Source organism: Ictidomys tridecemlineatus, chromosome 6 (genome assembly GCF_052094955.1).
Source record: "Ictidomys tridecemlineatus isolate mIctTri1 chromosome 6, mIctTri1.hap1, whole genome shotgun sequence".
NCBI lineage: Eukaryota > Metazoa > Chordata > Mammalia > Rodentia > Sciuridae > Ictidomys > Ictidomys tridecemlineatus.
In genome coordinates this window covers 157,298,577-157,313,672 of record NC_135482.1, presented here as the reverse complement: position 1 = coordinate 157,313,672, position 15,096 = coordinate 157,298,577, and the positions used below count along the sequence as shown (strand labels likewise).

At 40.9% G+C, this 15,096-nt stretch overlaps 1 protein-coding gene across 12 annotated transcripts in view; it reads left to right on the top strand.

The window, feature by feature from the left end:
* The window catches only part of Enox1 (ecto-NOX disulfide-thiol exchanger 1), a 521,454-nt gene that overhangs the window by 417,437 nt on the left and 88,921 nt on the right, over positions 1 to 15,096 (top strand). For all 12 annotated transcript variants that reach the window (XM_040281478.2, XM_021719677.3, XM_040281477.2 and 9 more), the window contains one exon: positions 5,304 to 5,488. In XM_040281478.2, the coding sequence (XP_040137412.1) occupies positions 5,304 to 5,488 (185 nt within the window). The remainder of the gene's footprint in view (positions 1 to 5,303; positions 5,489 to 15,096) is intronic.

Sequence of the window (15,096 nt, the reverse complement as noted above, 5' to 3'; positions counted from 1 at the left end):
GTTCCAGCAGCAGGAAGAAAACGAAGCACTGCGTGGAAGGCACACGTCACTCCCTCCCACTCTGCTGGTGAGGACTCCTCACCTACAACCCCCAGGGCAGTTCCCTCTAGGAGCAGCACTGAACCACTCAAAGAGAAACAAGAGTTTGGGTACACAGCATGATGTGTCTGCCCTAAAATAGTGCCTGGAGACCTCAGGCACCCCACTGGAAAATTGAGATGAGCCCAGAGAGAGTCCCTAGGTCACTAGGTCATGGATGCAGCCTCTGTTTCATAGGGGACCAGAAGGTAGAGTCACAGCAGAGGAGGGAGCCCTGGAAGCACACAGATATTGTGGAGTCATCTTTCAGGCTCGGAACCCATCCCCGTCCTCCTATGTTCTAGACCTATCTGTAGAGTTTCTTATCTGGGAATCAGCAAGTGGGATCCTTTGGAAAAGATTTTCTTTGAATGTGGGAAAGAAATTCACAGTTCAGCAGTGTCCTCCCAGCATTCCAGGAAGACATCTGGCAAAGCAGAGGCAGAATTTAAAACACAGTGTTCCCCAAAGACACAAAGATTAACAGTTCTGGAGAAATCCAGATATTGGTAGCAACAATATGTTAAAGTGTTTTATTATTTAGTTACATCTTGCCTGAGCATGAAAAAGATATTAACATACTGTCAGCTTACTGGGACATAACCCAAAATAACTCACATTTTTCTTATATTGCTAATTATTTTTCTGAGACTGGCTCACGCTGGTAAGAGAGAGATTTCAAGGCTTTCACCAGATTATTTACTTAAAGAAGTTAAGCATGCCATTATCTGTTCCCATGGAAACACCGAAATACAGTAGATGGAGGAGGAGGTCACTTTGACCATAATTAATATAAAGAATAATGGTTTACAGAGAATCTAGTAAAGGATGCCACAGGAAGCGATGTAATACTTTTACAACTTTTCTTTAGCAGTGCAATTTAGTCATTGGATAAATTTTCATATACCAGTGACACTTGGGGAGTTTTACTAGGAAATTTTTGAAGTGCAACAGTTTTGTCTAGCAAAGTTTTGCAGTTGTTTTTACTCTTGACTCAATTAGAAAATTCTAATATTCAGAATTTTTCTAAAGTATTGGGCAAATATAAAAGTATGACCATATTGGCTTCACCCTTCTTGTGTATACTACAGTTCTTGCCATGTTTTTTTTTTAATAAATGGTTGGTAAATCAGTCATTAATAACCAGAGGCACTAGGTTTAACAGTGCTTTTAAAATCACCGAGGGAAGATTTACTTATGTTCAGTGTAGTTTATATTTAGGGTGCCTTATTGTATCCCCTTTAAAATTGAAAATTGGTAGTCCATATGGAATGTCTCTTAACTAAATATTCCATTTATAAGAAAATAGTGCACTCCTTGGAGATTCTTACTCAAAGATGCACAGTGTGGTTTATTTTTAATCCTAATACTTATTTGAATAGTGGATTTCTTGTGCATTCTCTTAAGGATAAATATTATCATGGAAATTTGATGACACATTCATCAAAACTTTAATTTAGTAGAGTGTAACAGTATTAAAGAGAAAGAGAAATGAAAGAGTTGACCCTTCAAATTTCTGAATTTTTAACACACTGAGAAATCACATGAGGTATGAAATTGGGACTTTGTTTCCTTAAGAGCTGGCTTAAAAAAAATATAATGTAGTCTCTTCCAAGTAGCCTTGTCTGAGAGGTAAACCCAGGATGACAGCCCATCCTAAATAATATTTACAACAGGTGACCTGAAGTCAAGTGGAGTCAATATGTGATTTCTCACCCTTTGAAAGATAGCCACTTTGCTGCCACATGAATGACCAGATTTTTTTTTTGTAAATATCAAGCTTGAAATCCTTTAATCAGGAATATAAATCAGTTAGTGCTCCGATTATAAAAATGATGATGGGATTGGCTATGGTATTGATTTTTTTTTTCTTTTTTGGTGGGGAAAGCATTACAGCAATCTTTCCTTCCTTTTCTTTTAAATATATCACATTCCTATTCCTGGAATGCAAACAGCATTGTATCCTGCTTGGCAGGCAAAGTGGTCATTTGGCTTAGCCAAGAATAAGAGCTCTCAGCAGTACCATTCCATAGGCCTATAAGAGAGTCCCTAAAATAATGGATGGTGCACTTTCCTATATGTATTTATGTTCAGATAATTTATTTAAATAATGTTGCTGGCACATGCTTTATAGCTGCCTGCATTTTGCTACACAGATTTCAGCATATCTTGCAAACTATGCAATTCATTTGGAAAATGTAATTTCCATCCCTGCATACTAATCGATTTCTTCACAAACACCTGCTATCAGTTATGATAATAAAAATGCCACTCTGAATTGAAAAGGGGCCAAATAGAGCTTCCTAAGGAAATAACTTAAGTGTCTTTGAATGCCACTAAATGTAGTAATGTGCTTGTGTAGTGCCAACACTTTTTTTATCATTTGCATTTTCTGTGATTTTGCCCTATTACAACATCCTTCTTTCAAACGATGTCTCATAACCATTTCCTTGTGGATGGGTGAACTGAGTTGTCAGGAGTTGGTATCTCAGGGTGCAGAAGAGTCTTGATGTTGGCCTGCAGGATGTTAAAAAGCACTAGCTCGTGCTCCTGGGTATGCCCTGGGTCATTTCCGATTTTCTACGTCCCTGAAAACCGTAAAATTGGCCGCTCCTTGGTTTTGCACACCCATCTACACCAAATAAAATTTCCTTTATTCATTCTCTTCAGCCTCCAGTTCATTCCACGCACCATTGCCAAATGAATCTTCCTAAATCACCAATTCCCAGGCACCTTCAGCTCTCAATTGGCCACCCCACTGAGCTTGACCTTCCTGACAGCCCCCACGTGGCTCACCATTCTCTCCCAGCTTCCAGACTGACATTTGCCTTTTTGGTCAAGCCTCTCTCCTTCCTGCTCTGCATATTCTGCCTTCTCGTCTCAGGACTTTTGCTTATGATCTTGCTTCTAACTGAGCCATCTGTCCCCAGTCCTGGAATTTTCATCTTCCAAAGCCCTCTTCTATTCTTCCAGTTTGCATTTTTCTTCCTCTTCCCTAAATTCCTATAGAGTGTTTTCCTTTGTCACATCCCACTCTAGGCCAGTGGTCATGCTGCTCTTCCTGTGAATGTGTCAGTTGCCTTTTAAATGTGTCAGTTTCTATTTGATTTTAAGTTATTTGATAGAAGAGACATGTTCTGTCCCCACGTCTTTTCATCTTTTTTTTTTTTTAAAGAGAGAGAGAGAGGGGGAGAGAGAGAGAGAATTTTAATATTTTTTTTTTTTAATCATCGGTGGACACAACATCCTTGTTTTGTACGTGGTGCTGAGGATCGAACCCGGGCCGCCCGCATGCCAGGCGAGTGTGCCATCGCTTGAGCCACATCCCCAGCCCCTGTCCCCACATCTTGTGATCCCATATTCTCAGACAGATGTGGGCACAGGGCAATATACAGTGAATGTTTGCTGACTAACTGATGCCTAATGGCTCGAGGTGGGGACTTTCCTGGTTAATTGCACGTTCTGTTTGATTAGTATTTCAGTGTGTGCTCCACATAGATAATCATTTTACAGAGTGGAATACCATAAAACACTTAACTGTAAAACTATCATTAACATAATTTGATGTTTGATATTTGTGGAGAGAATTCACTGAGGTCTCAGAGCACCTCAGTAAAGCCCAATGATCATTTTACTGCAGTGTGCAGGTGGAGCATCTGGGAGGCTGACCTCCTGTGGCCTTTGAATGCAGGAAATTGGGGCGGGGTTTGAAGTGAGCATGTATTGAGAGCCTGTTGCTCAGTGAGTGGCTCTCTTACATACCAGAAGTTACATCTACCAGGGAGTTTCTCATAACCAGCTTCTCGGATTTCCATCCACTTTTCTCTTGCTCACAAAAGTAGAATTTTGTGAGGGGGAGGGAGTGATGGGACACCTGTGGGAGAGTAGAGGGGAGAACAGGAGACTGGTTTTGAGCAGTTGGTAAACTAAATCTACAGGAACTGACAAGGTGGACAGCAAGGACTCTTGTGCTGGCCGTCTGTGTTTGGAGACCGTGCCAGCTGCTTACTTTGTGTGATCAAATAAGTATCTGCCTTCTCTGGGCCTCATTTCTTTCATCTGTAAGAATGGGGATCAGAACACCTTCATCCTAGGCTTGAGTGGGGAGTCAGGGTTAAGTGTGTCAGTTCAGATGAACCTCTTGGTCCAGGGTCTGGTGCTCTTTCAGTGTTCAACAGGCCCTTTTATTATTAGAGAGACCATGAGGCAAGAGGGTAGAAAGTATGGAGCTGGATTCCCCTCCTCTATCTTGGTTTTGAACCACCCTGTCTTCCCTTTAATTTGGCTTCAACTGTTTCTGAAGCTTTGAGATGTGTAAGACCTTGAGTGAACTGTCTTGGTTTCTCAGTGAGATGGAGATGTGAATGAAGTCAGAATCTACACATTGGGAATTTCAGGTTTTAGGGAGGAGGAGGAGGAGGAGGAGGAGGAGGAGGAGGAGGAGGAGGAGGAGGAGGAGGAGGAGGAGGAGAGAAAGCACTCAGCCTTGCAGGGAAAAGAGTTTTAATCTGTTGGTGAAACAGATGGAACTAGGTTACCATTCTGATAGGAGTTAGAGAAAACAATTTGTGCAATTTGTCCCAGCAATAGAGCAGGAAGGAGTGGTGTGCATATAAATTCCTCTCTCCCCTGGGAGGCTGCTGCATGCCTCAACCTGTGGAAGGGAACAGCTGACTATTTGAAAGAAAGCAGCACTTCACGTAGCAGAGCAATCCTGCAAAATGAGAGCTGACAACAATGTGGTAGATGTGATTTTTGCCTGAAATTCTGAAAATCCTCATCACTGAGCAATACAGGACAGTTTGTATGTGGGTGTCTGGGGTTGGGGAAAAGGTCAGGAGACAAGAATTGGAAGGAATTGATCTGTGCCTACAAGAAGCATTCATACATAAGACAAGGCAAATAGAAGAGATAAAAAGTCCATAAAGGGGCTGAGGGTGGAACTCAATAGTAGAGTGCTTGCCTAGCATGTGCAAAGCCCTGGGTTCCTTTCCCAGTGCTGCAAAAGCAAAAAACAATACAAAGACAAAATCACAAAAACTTCCAACAGAAGTGATGCTCACCAGCTGCAAAATAAAAAGCCCCAAGGCAAGACATTTGGGTCTTAAATCTCAGCCGATACAGTGTGAACATTATGAGTTTAGGTGAGAGACTCCCTTTCCCACTAAAGACTTCAATCTAAGCAAGAATAAAACTCACTTGAACTCTTTCTGTTTGTCCTTCAGCCCTGGCTGCTCAGGCCTATGCTCTTAAAGAGGAGAATGACAGTCTCCGTTGGCAGCTGGACGCCTACAGGAATGAGGTGGAGCTGCTGAAACAAGAAAAAGAGCAGCTTTTTCGAACAGAAGAAAACCTCACCAAGGACCAGCAGCTGCAGTTCCTGCAGCAAACCATGCAAGGCATGCAGCAGGTACCAGGCCCAGGCACTTAATTTAAGTATTTTTAATGAGGAAAGGATATGTGTGTTTAATGGGAGCAAAATGGCAGCCATTTGCCAGAAAGGATAAAGAAGAAACAACTACCATAAAGCTAAGTTCATAGGAAAGAAAAGTGCCAGTGACATTTTGTGGACGAGTAGAATCTGGAGAAAAGTCAAGCTTAAGAAATATGATTGAGCCAGGCATGGTGGCGCACGCCTGTAATCCAAGCAGCTCAGGAGTCGGAGGCAGGAGGATTGTGAGTTCAAAGCCAGCCTCAGCAAAAGCAAGGCATTAAGCAACTCAGTGAGACTCTGTCTCTAAACAAAATACCAAATAGGGCAAGAGATGTGTCTCACCAGTTGAGTGCCTCTGAGTTCAATCCCTGGTATCTAAAAACAAACAAACAAAAAAAAAATGTTGAAAAAATTTACCCCAGAGGTAGGAAATAAAGGGAAAGAATTTAGGAGGGCAAAAGATTGTATGTGAAGCTTGGCCTCCTGGCAAATGGTCAGCAAATCCTGGCCTGTTATAAAGCAAGTGGTCTTTAATCACAGAACTTCACATCCAAAGCATCACCACTAATGTTTATGAAAGCAGTTTGTTTTGTTTATAAGATCAGTATAAATACAAACTCTATTGTTTCTGCTTCAGGATCATACGTAGCGTCTGGTCAGATGTAAGATATGTTTGTTGATGGATTGGAGAAAGCCCTGGAGGTGGGGCTGGGTGACTTTAGAACAGAGTGCCAGACTTGAGCCTGGCATATTGAATCTAAGGCTATGTATTTATGGAAGTTGTGACAAAAGAAGAGAAGACGGTGGGCTTTGGAGTATGAAAAAGGAGCATGTGTTGTGGGAAATAAGAAGTAGAGGAGAGAGGAAATCAGATTCATATCTGGATTTGTATCTGAAAAAATTAATTGATGTTCTTTAGGTATTAGGGCCTTTGAGTCATCTTAGAATAATAAAGCATAAATTATCATCATTTACACATAGGTATTTTTAACGACCTCTCTGAATATTCAAATCCAACCAATATTTTCTGGAAAAAAATGGTTGTTTTTATTTAAACAAAAGAAATATTAAAATATTTAATGAGAAGGATCTTTTTTTTTTTCCCAATTTCTCCCATCCATATTGACTGCCCTCTAAGCCCAGGAGCACAAATTGCCGACCAAAGTGTTTCAGTGATTAGGGATAACTACCACAGAAACCTGAGCCACACAGGGAAAAATAATTGAGAGGGAAAGATATAAAAAAGAATCACGGATTGGGAAGTGAGCACGTTAATGGCCAGGTCACAGAAATTATGTCTTAAACATCTCTTGCCATTTTAAAGCAATTTTTTGAGACTTGGCTTTGAGTTCTAACTGGTTGATGTTCACAGTGTGTGTTAGACTAATCAGTGAGATTCAGAGGTCAGAGCCAGCCAGGAAAATGTCATTACAGTCGTTGCTCAGGTCCCTGTACTCGGAAATCGATGTAACAGCTGCTGTGTGAGGCTCCAGGGTTGTCCATATGCCCCAACGTGGGGTGTGGGGGAGAGGAAGTTGCCAGGGTGAGAATCTGTAGATTTCCCCAAAGAACATGACGCCTGACACAGCCTGCAAACTACTGTCACACTTTAGGCAACGGGCACTCTTTTCCTCCTGAAAAGATTAAGAGCAGGTAAGACCTTTAAGATTTAAATCTAAAAGAAGTCAGAGAAGGCGAGGCAGAGAAGGTGAGTAAGTAAGATCTGACACCGGGATGTGTGTGGTGCTCCCTTAGCACTAGGAAGCTCTTAAGCCTCAAGCCAGGCATCTGCAGCAGCCTGAGTTTTTACTGGCTGTTAGGTGGATGTACCACCACACGTGTGGCAGCACAGCTCTCATACAGCTCTCAGATAGGTGCTTTTTAAGAGTACTTTTTCTACCATATCCTTTAACATGTGAGTGAAGGACCACAACTTGTTCACTTGGATCCCAGGACTTAGGATTTTTCCTGATTTTAAAACCTACTCTTAATCTACCCCCTAGCCACTTAGGAAACCATGGTCTTCCCCACCAGCAAGGAGAGGAGGAGCTAGCCTCCTGTGTTAGCTTTCTTTGGCTATAAATACTACCTGAGATAAATCATCTTATAAGGAGGAAAGAATTATTTTGGCTCAGTTTCAAAGGTGTCAGTGCATGGTCAGTTGATCCTGTTGCTTTGGGGCCTGTTTTAGGCAGAACATCATGGTGGGAGTTCCTGAGCTGCTGGCTTCATGGCAACCAGGAAGCAAAGAGAAAAAGAAAGAGAAAGGGGCTGGGTTCCCAATATCCTCTTCCAGGGTACATTCGCAGTGCTAACTTCCTCCAACTAGGCCCTACCTCTTAAAGGTTCCACCACCTCCCAACAGCACCACATATACATATAGGCCTCTAGGGGAAGGGGAAGATTCCAACGATAACACCTCCCATGTGTCCTTGGTCTTCAATCCATCTACATTTCGGAAATTATTCCTATACCAAACAAAACAGAGTAAAGAATTTCAGTGACCTAAGAACTAGCATTTTTTTAGACTTTTCTTCAAGTTTAGACATCAAGTTCTTTTTTTTTTTGTCTTTTTTAAAAATTTGAAGATGGACAAAAAACCTTTTATTTATTTATCTTTATGTGGTGCTGAGGCTCGAACCCAGTGCCTCACACATGCTAGGTAAGCACTCTACCACTGAGCCACAACTCCAGCCCCAGCCACCAAGTTTTTAACTTTTTCTTCTTTTAATCCCTGAAGGATAGTTCACTTATATCACAGTTGCTCACATGTTCAACAAGAAAACATGGGCAGGGTTCTTAAAAATGAAAAACATTTGGGTGACTTCGGATGTTTCTGAGTTACCCCTGCACTGTACGTTACTCACAATTTAATAATATTCTAGGTTCATACAAAAGGGAACAATGGCTTGTATCCATGGTAACATGGGAGTCTTTACCAAATCATAAGACAGTAGTGAAGCTAACACATCTCTGCCATGGGGATAGCCATTATTTTTACTTTCATTTGTATCTTCAGGTGTTAAAAATGAACATATAATATATAATCCCAGCAGCTTGGGAGGCTGAGCCAGAAAGATGGCAAGTTCAAAACCAGCTTCAGTAAAAGCGAGGCTCTAAGCAACTCAGTGAGACCCTGTCTCTAAATAAAATACAAAATAGGTCTGGGGATGTGGCTTAGTGGTCGGTACCCCTGAGTTCAATCCCTGGTACCAAAAAAAGGAAAAAAAAAAAAAAGAACATATTTTAAATTCTTGTTTCAATGTTTCAAATCTTAAGGTTACACTGAATTGTTAAGATCATGGAGGTAAAATATATATGATAAAATTTACTCTTTTTAGGTGTGTAGTTCTGTGAATTTTGACAAATGCATACAACCACATAGCTATCACTGCCACAATCAATATGTCACTTCCATCATCATTCCCTCATGTCCCCCGTTAGCCAGCCTTACTCCTAGCAACTCCTGATCTGTGTTCCAGCCTCTGTTCTTGCCATTTCGAGAAGGTCCCATCAGAGGAATTTTGTAGTATGCAACCTGTTGAGTCTGGCACCCTTTACTTAGCACTTTGAATTTGAGATTCATCTATATCGCTTGCCGTGTGTATAAGAAATGCATTCCTTTTTTTATGCTCTGTTGTATTCCATTGTAGGGAAGAACTATAGTTTGTTTGTCGGCTCACCATTTAGGTGGTCTCTTGTTTGGGGCAAATGTGAATTAATCTGCTATAAATGTTCATCAACTGGCTTTTTGTTTAGACATAATATTTCATTTCATTTGTGTAAATATCTAGAGGTAGGATTTCTGGATCGTATGTAAGCCTGTTCAACTTATTAAGAAACTGTTTCCCAAAGCACTTGTACCGTTGTGTGTTCTCATGGGACTGCTCAGGAATTCCAGTTTTCCTACATCCTCATCATTTAACTCTGGCACAGTTGGTTTTATCATCTTAGCCTTAGAAGTAAGTGCATAGTGGTATCTCATTATGCTTTTATCCACACCTAAGTTTAAATAATATTTTTGCATTCATTCCCTAAGGAAAGGTCAGAGTATCATATTTTTAAACAATAAATTTTAAATTCAAAATTCTTTTTGAAGCCTCTGTAAATCATATGGACAGGACTACTAAATATTCAGATAACAACAGATGCCTTTAAAAACTGCTGAGCATAAAACTGTGTAAGACTAAGGGTGATTGTTGGAAGCCACCTTCATAAATACTTTAATCTGATGCTTTTTCAGTAGTGTTAGCAAATCCAATCTGAAGACCAGCTGTCTTAGGCCAGCAAACCATTGGCCCGTGTAGAACAATGGCTCTCTAATGCTCTTAGCTCGACATTAGTAAGGGCCAGTGCTTGACAGCTGTCTGAACAACTTTCAGCAAGGGAAGATAGGGGAAAATGGGAAATAGCAAGTATTTTTCTCCTTAAAATCAAAGAACATATGTGTGATTTTCTGTATTTGCATTACAGAATCTCACTAATTCATATTGATTTTATGGAACCTGGAGAACTAAATTATCACTGCTTTCCCGATGGGGTAACCCCAGTTAGTTTGCTGAAGTCAGGCAAGAGTCGTCTTTAGGGGTACATATTAAGGAATCAGTAAGTGTTTTCAAAGTAGAACATGAGTAAGTTAATCAGGCCTACTGCAAACTTGTGTAAACAATAATTGCTTAATAATTACTTTTTCTTTTCTTAGTGATAGAGAAAAGCTCATGCTTGGTTGCACCCCTACACTCACATGTAATGAAGTATGATGTGTATGTCGAAATCAGGACAATAATAATGACAACCGGAGTGGCACATGAGGTGTCAATGCTGGCTATGGAGGTGTAGGTGGCTGTGGTGGGGAGACAGAGTGTAGAGGTGAAGGTGGCGTTTGATTCCGTGCCATGTAGGTGGATGGGGTGCAGATGTTGCTGCTCTTAATGATTAGAAAATTTTAGGGAAGAGATAATTTCTTTTAAAAAATAAAACTCTTGAAAGCTGTGAAAATCCTCAAAAGTGCAGCAGACCCAGTTCTCCCAGCCCATCGAGAAGGGTGTGCTAGGAAAGCTGGGAGACCAATATGCCTTGAGGGCTTATTTACAAGGGAGTCTCTCCTCTTGATCATTTTTCACTTTTGTTTTCAGATTTTATTTTTTTAAATTTATTTGTTCTTTTTAGTTATATGTGACAGTAGAGTCTATTTTGACATAGCATGGAGTATGTCTTAATCTAATTAGGATACCAGTCTTGTGGATGTACATGATATGGAGCTTCATGGTGGTATAGTCATATCTGTACATGGAAAGTTATGTCAGATTCATTCTACTGTCTTTCCTATTCCCATTCCCCCTCTCTTCCTTCATTCCCTTTGTCTAGTCCACTGCACTTCTATTCTTCATTCCACCCCCCTTGTTGTGGGTTAGTATCCACATATCAGAAAGAACATTTGATCTTTGGTTTTTGGAAATTGGCTTATTTCACTTAGCATGAGAGTTTTCAGATCCTTCCATTTCAGGTTTTCTTTTTTGTGTTTTTGGTACTGGGGATTGAACTCAGGGGCATTTAACCACTGAGCCACATCCCCAGCCCTTTTTTGTATTTTATTTAGAGACAGGGTCTCACGTAGTTGCTTAGGGCCTCGCTAAGTTGCTGAGGCTGGCTTTGAACTTGTGATCCTTCTGCCTCAGCCTCCCAAGCCACTGGGATTATAGACATGCACCACCACACCCAGCTCATTTCAGGTTTTCATTTTTTTTCTGAAATAAGCACCGTTCAGATAATGGATCTATGAGGATGATGTTCTTTATCTAACATTTTCCATTTTAACTTTTTCTTTCATCCTTTCCATTGAAGTTTCTGCTTGATAATTATGTTATTTCCAAAACTTTATTTTGTTCTGTGATTATTCTCTTTTCATGTAGTCACATTCTTTTTGTTTTGTTTTGTTTTATGGTATGTTCTCAACTCTTTTTGAGAATACTAATTAGAATTTTTTAAATTCCTTTTGTTCCCAAGACATTTCCATTAATTCCAGTATTGGCTGTTCAGTTTTTGAATTTTAGTCTCTTTCATGACAGGCTTCTTCATGAGTGAGGTTGTGATTCGCCATCTGTCTGTTTAAATGTGCAGTCTGCTCATTGCTGCATCCAGCACTCCTGCCTGGCTGTCTTCTCCCGCATGGTAGCTGGGGGCTCACTGACCAGCAGGCTCCATTTTAAGGCAAGAAGAGGATGCTACAGGTGCAAAACCTGTCATATACCATGAACTCCCTGGAATTCCCTTTCTGTTTGGTTTGCTCATATAAATTTCTTCACTGACAGATATTTGAATCAAGTTCCTAGAGGAAGGGAAACACACACACATACACACACACACACACACACACACACACACACACATGCTGCATCTGATATCTTGAACAGAAACCTGTTTCAGGGGCTTTTAACTTTAACCCAGTCTTTGGATGGATTCTTATTTAGCATGTGGCCAGGTGTAGAGGTGGGGAGGGTGTTGCAAATTATTCTGGCCATCCAGAAATAGAAGGAAAGAAAGAACAGCAAGCAAATTTTATGAAGGCAACTTAAAGCAGCATATTTTGGAGTAAAAAATAGTTGTTCTAGGATTAAAAGGGAATTAGAAGGAGGAAAAGGAAGACAAGCAGTCGGGAAAGGAGACATGAAGGGGCTGCGATAGCCATAAAGATAGAGGAATGGCTAACTTTGCTAGCCACCCAGTCTGTCTTCTTAGAAGACAGAGGAGGCAGGGAACCAAAGAAAACAACAAACAGAAAAAACAAAAACGATGGTACAAAGGAGCCTAGGCGCCACGGACTATGCAGAAAGTAGAAGAGTAGAAAATGTCCCAAATCAGGTTGAGAAGGACTTGCAGAGATATGGGAAGGTGCTGTGGAAGAACAACTAATTCTTTATCTGTTGTTAAAACTAAAAAAAAAAAAAATACTGGCATAAACACAGAAGGACAAGAAAGGGAAAAGGATAAATCCCTCTATGAGAAGAAATTCAACATTTTTTATAATTATATCTTAAGGGCTCTTATGCAGTATCTATCTAGATGCTAGTCAAAAACATTGACTGTCTAAGTAGAGTCTCTGACTATCAGAAATGGCCAGTTGGAAGGAATAATAATATATATGTGATGATCTCATTGTTGACTCATCCGGGAAGAAGCTTTTAACAATATTATCATAATGTCTTTAATATATGAAAGCATTGTACATCATACACATAAGAATTCGGTACCACTGGACAGGGCAAGAAAACATCATTATTACCATATAGTGCCACAGGACTACTTTTAGTAAAGCCTTCGGCTCCAAAAAGTTCAAAAATATATGCATGTATAAATAGACACATAAAAACCTGGAGTCTTTACAAGCTGTGACTGCAGACATACCCCACGTTTATCTGATTCCATTTCAACTACCCAGATGCAGTTCCTTTTTTTTTTTTTGGCATAGAAAATAATTTGCAAGACATTTCCCACATTCACATTAAAAGCCACTGGCATTTTACTTGATCAGAATAACATGGACATCTCTCAGATGACGGAGCTTTAAAAGGGTCCAATGTCTAAAACATCAGGGCTCACAAGAGCAGCCAGATTTTGAGTCCACTGTGATCTCCCTTTCTTTTCATTATCCCAGAGTTTGTCATTTCATTTTCTTTCCATTCTTCAGGCACATACTTAGGGTTGGTGCATTATAGTCGAAGCCCACGTGATGAAACTTCATTAGCCTCCTCAAGGTCATTTGTAGAGTTCCTGCTGGCAACATGTGCATGCTCTGACATTTGCAGCGTGCCTTCCCCCTTACACCTGGAGAAGGTAGCTATCCCACTTCAGCAGGAGACTGTTGCAGAGATTGTTGGCTACACTTGGAACCAAAAATAGAAATCAATTCTCTAATTCTTGGCCCGGGGCTTTACATTACAAAGTCCTGCCTATTGGAAATGATTGCACCTGACATCTGTTAGGGGCTTGGGAGTTTTCAAATCACTTTCCTGTTGGACTCTGGAGAAGACAGAAAGACAAAAAGTAAAGATAATGGAGAGGAGAACCTCCCTAAGGGTTTTTTTTTTTTTTTTAATTAGCAACTTGAAGCAAGGGTGGACCATGGGGTACCTTGCTGTCTTCCCCGGAGAGAAGTCATATCATAAGATGAGGGAAGAAAGAAGCTGTGTTCACACCACTGAAGGCATGAATAATAAGATGACACTGAACTAGTGAAAGGAAAAGGAGGCTCTGGCTTCACTGTTTTTTGTTCTGCTTTGGGACATCAGGCTGTCTGAGCCTAGGTTCTTCACCTGGAGAGTGAGTCCTTTTGACTCACTGAGGCTTAGCTGTCATACAATGAGACCACATCTGCAAACCCAATTCAAAAAGCTGCTATGCAGATGCAGACGGCAACTGCCATGCTCCAGGTAAAAAATATAAACAGCTGCAGAAATTTAAGAGAAGACTCAGGATTCACAGAGTAAGTGTAGATGAGTCCAGATCCAAAGTTCCCTGATCCCATATAGCTTGTGCGATTGCTCTTGTGCCACTTCCAGGAAGGCTACTCCTCACAGAAGCACCTGTAGAGTATTTTACTCAATCTTCACAACAGCTCAAAGCATAAGCCCAGGCCAGTTTTTCCAGAAAGAAACAGAGCTACATCTGGGCACTGTGGTGCACACCTCTAATCCCAGTGGCTCAGGAGGTTGAGAAAGGAGGATCGTAAGTTCAAAGCCAGCCTCAGCAAAAGTGAGGAGCTAAGTGACTCAGTGAGATCCTGTCTCTAAATAAAATTCAAAATAGGGCTGGGGATGTGGCTCAGTGGTCAAGTGCCCCTGAGTTCAACACGTGGTACCCCAAAAGAAAGAAAGAAACAGACCTACAGGTGTCAAGTAACTGTCCCAGCATGCAGGTATACCTGGCAAAGACTGGACTCCATCCCAAATCTGTCTGGCCACAGCTTCTGTACGCCTTCTGTTGTCCCATAACTTTTTGAGGCCTTCTCTGAAAAATAGTGCCTTAGAACTACAGTGACCATGATTGCAGAAGCCTGGGAAGTTTGCTTTTTGTTGGTTTCTGGGCAGTGCTGGGAATTGAACCCAGGGTCTAGTGCATGTAAGCAAGTGCTCTACCATTGAGCTACACCTCCAACTCCAAAAGCCTGGGGAGTTCTATCTTTCGAGTGTTTATGCATTGTAACAGTACCATGGCAAAAACCCATGGTCTGTTTTCTGACTCGTTGTCACAGCGCTAATTTGGTCTTTGCATTAGCAGAGTAAGAGCTAGCCAAAGGAAAATAACATACATGCGGCTTTTAGTTATTAAATTTGAACTGCAAAAATAAATCTCTTCACTTCTGGGAAGAGAAAGAGAAGCCTAATAAAACTTAACTATGGGAGGTTTCATCTCATCATTAGTTATCCCACTCTGCCATTAATTAATCTGATCATCAAATGCATCCTCATTAGTAATCATTCCTTCTGAAAATAATGAGGCCAGCAGACGAATCATTGTAGGAGCCAGGAGAAGAAATAATGGCATTGCCCTGCAGACCATTACAATCATCTGGCTTCTGCCTTCTG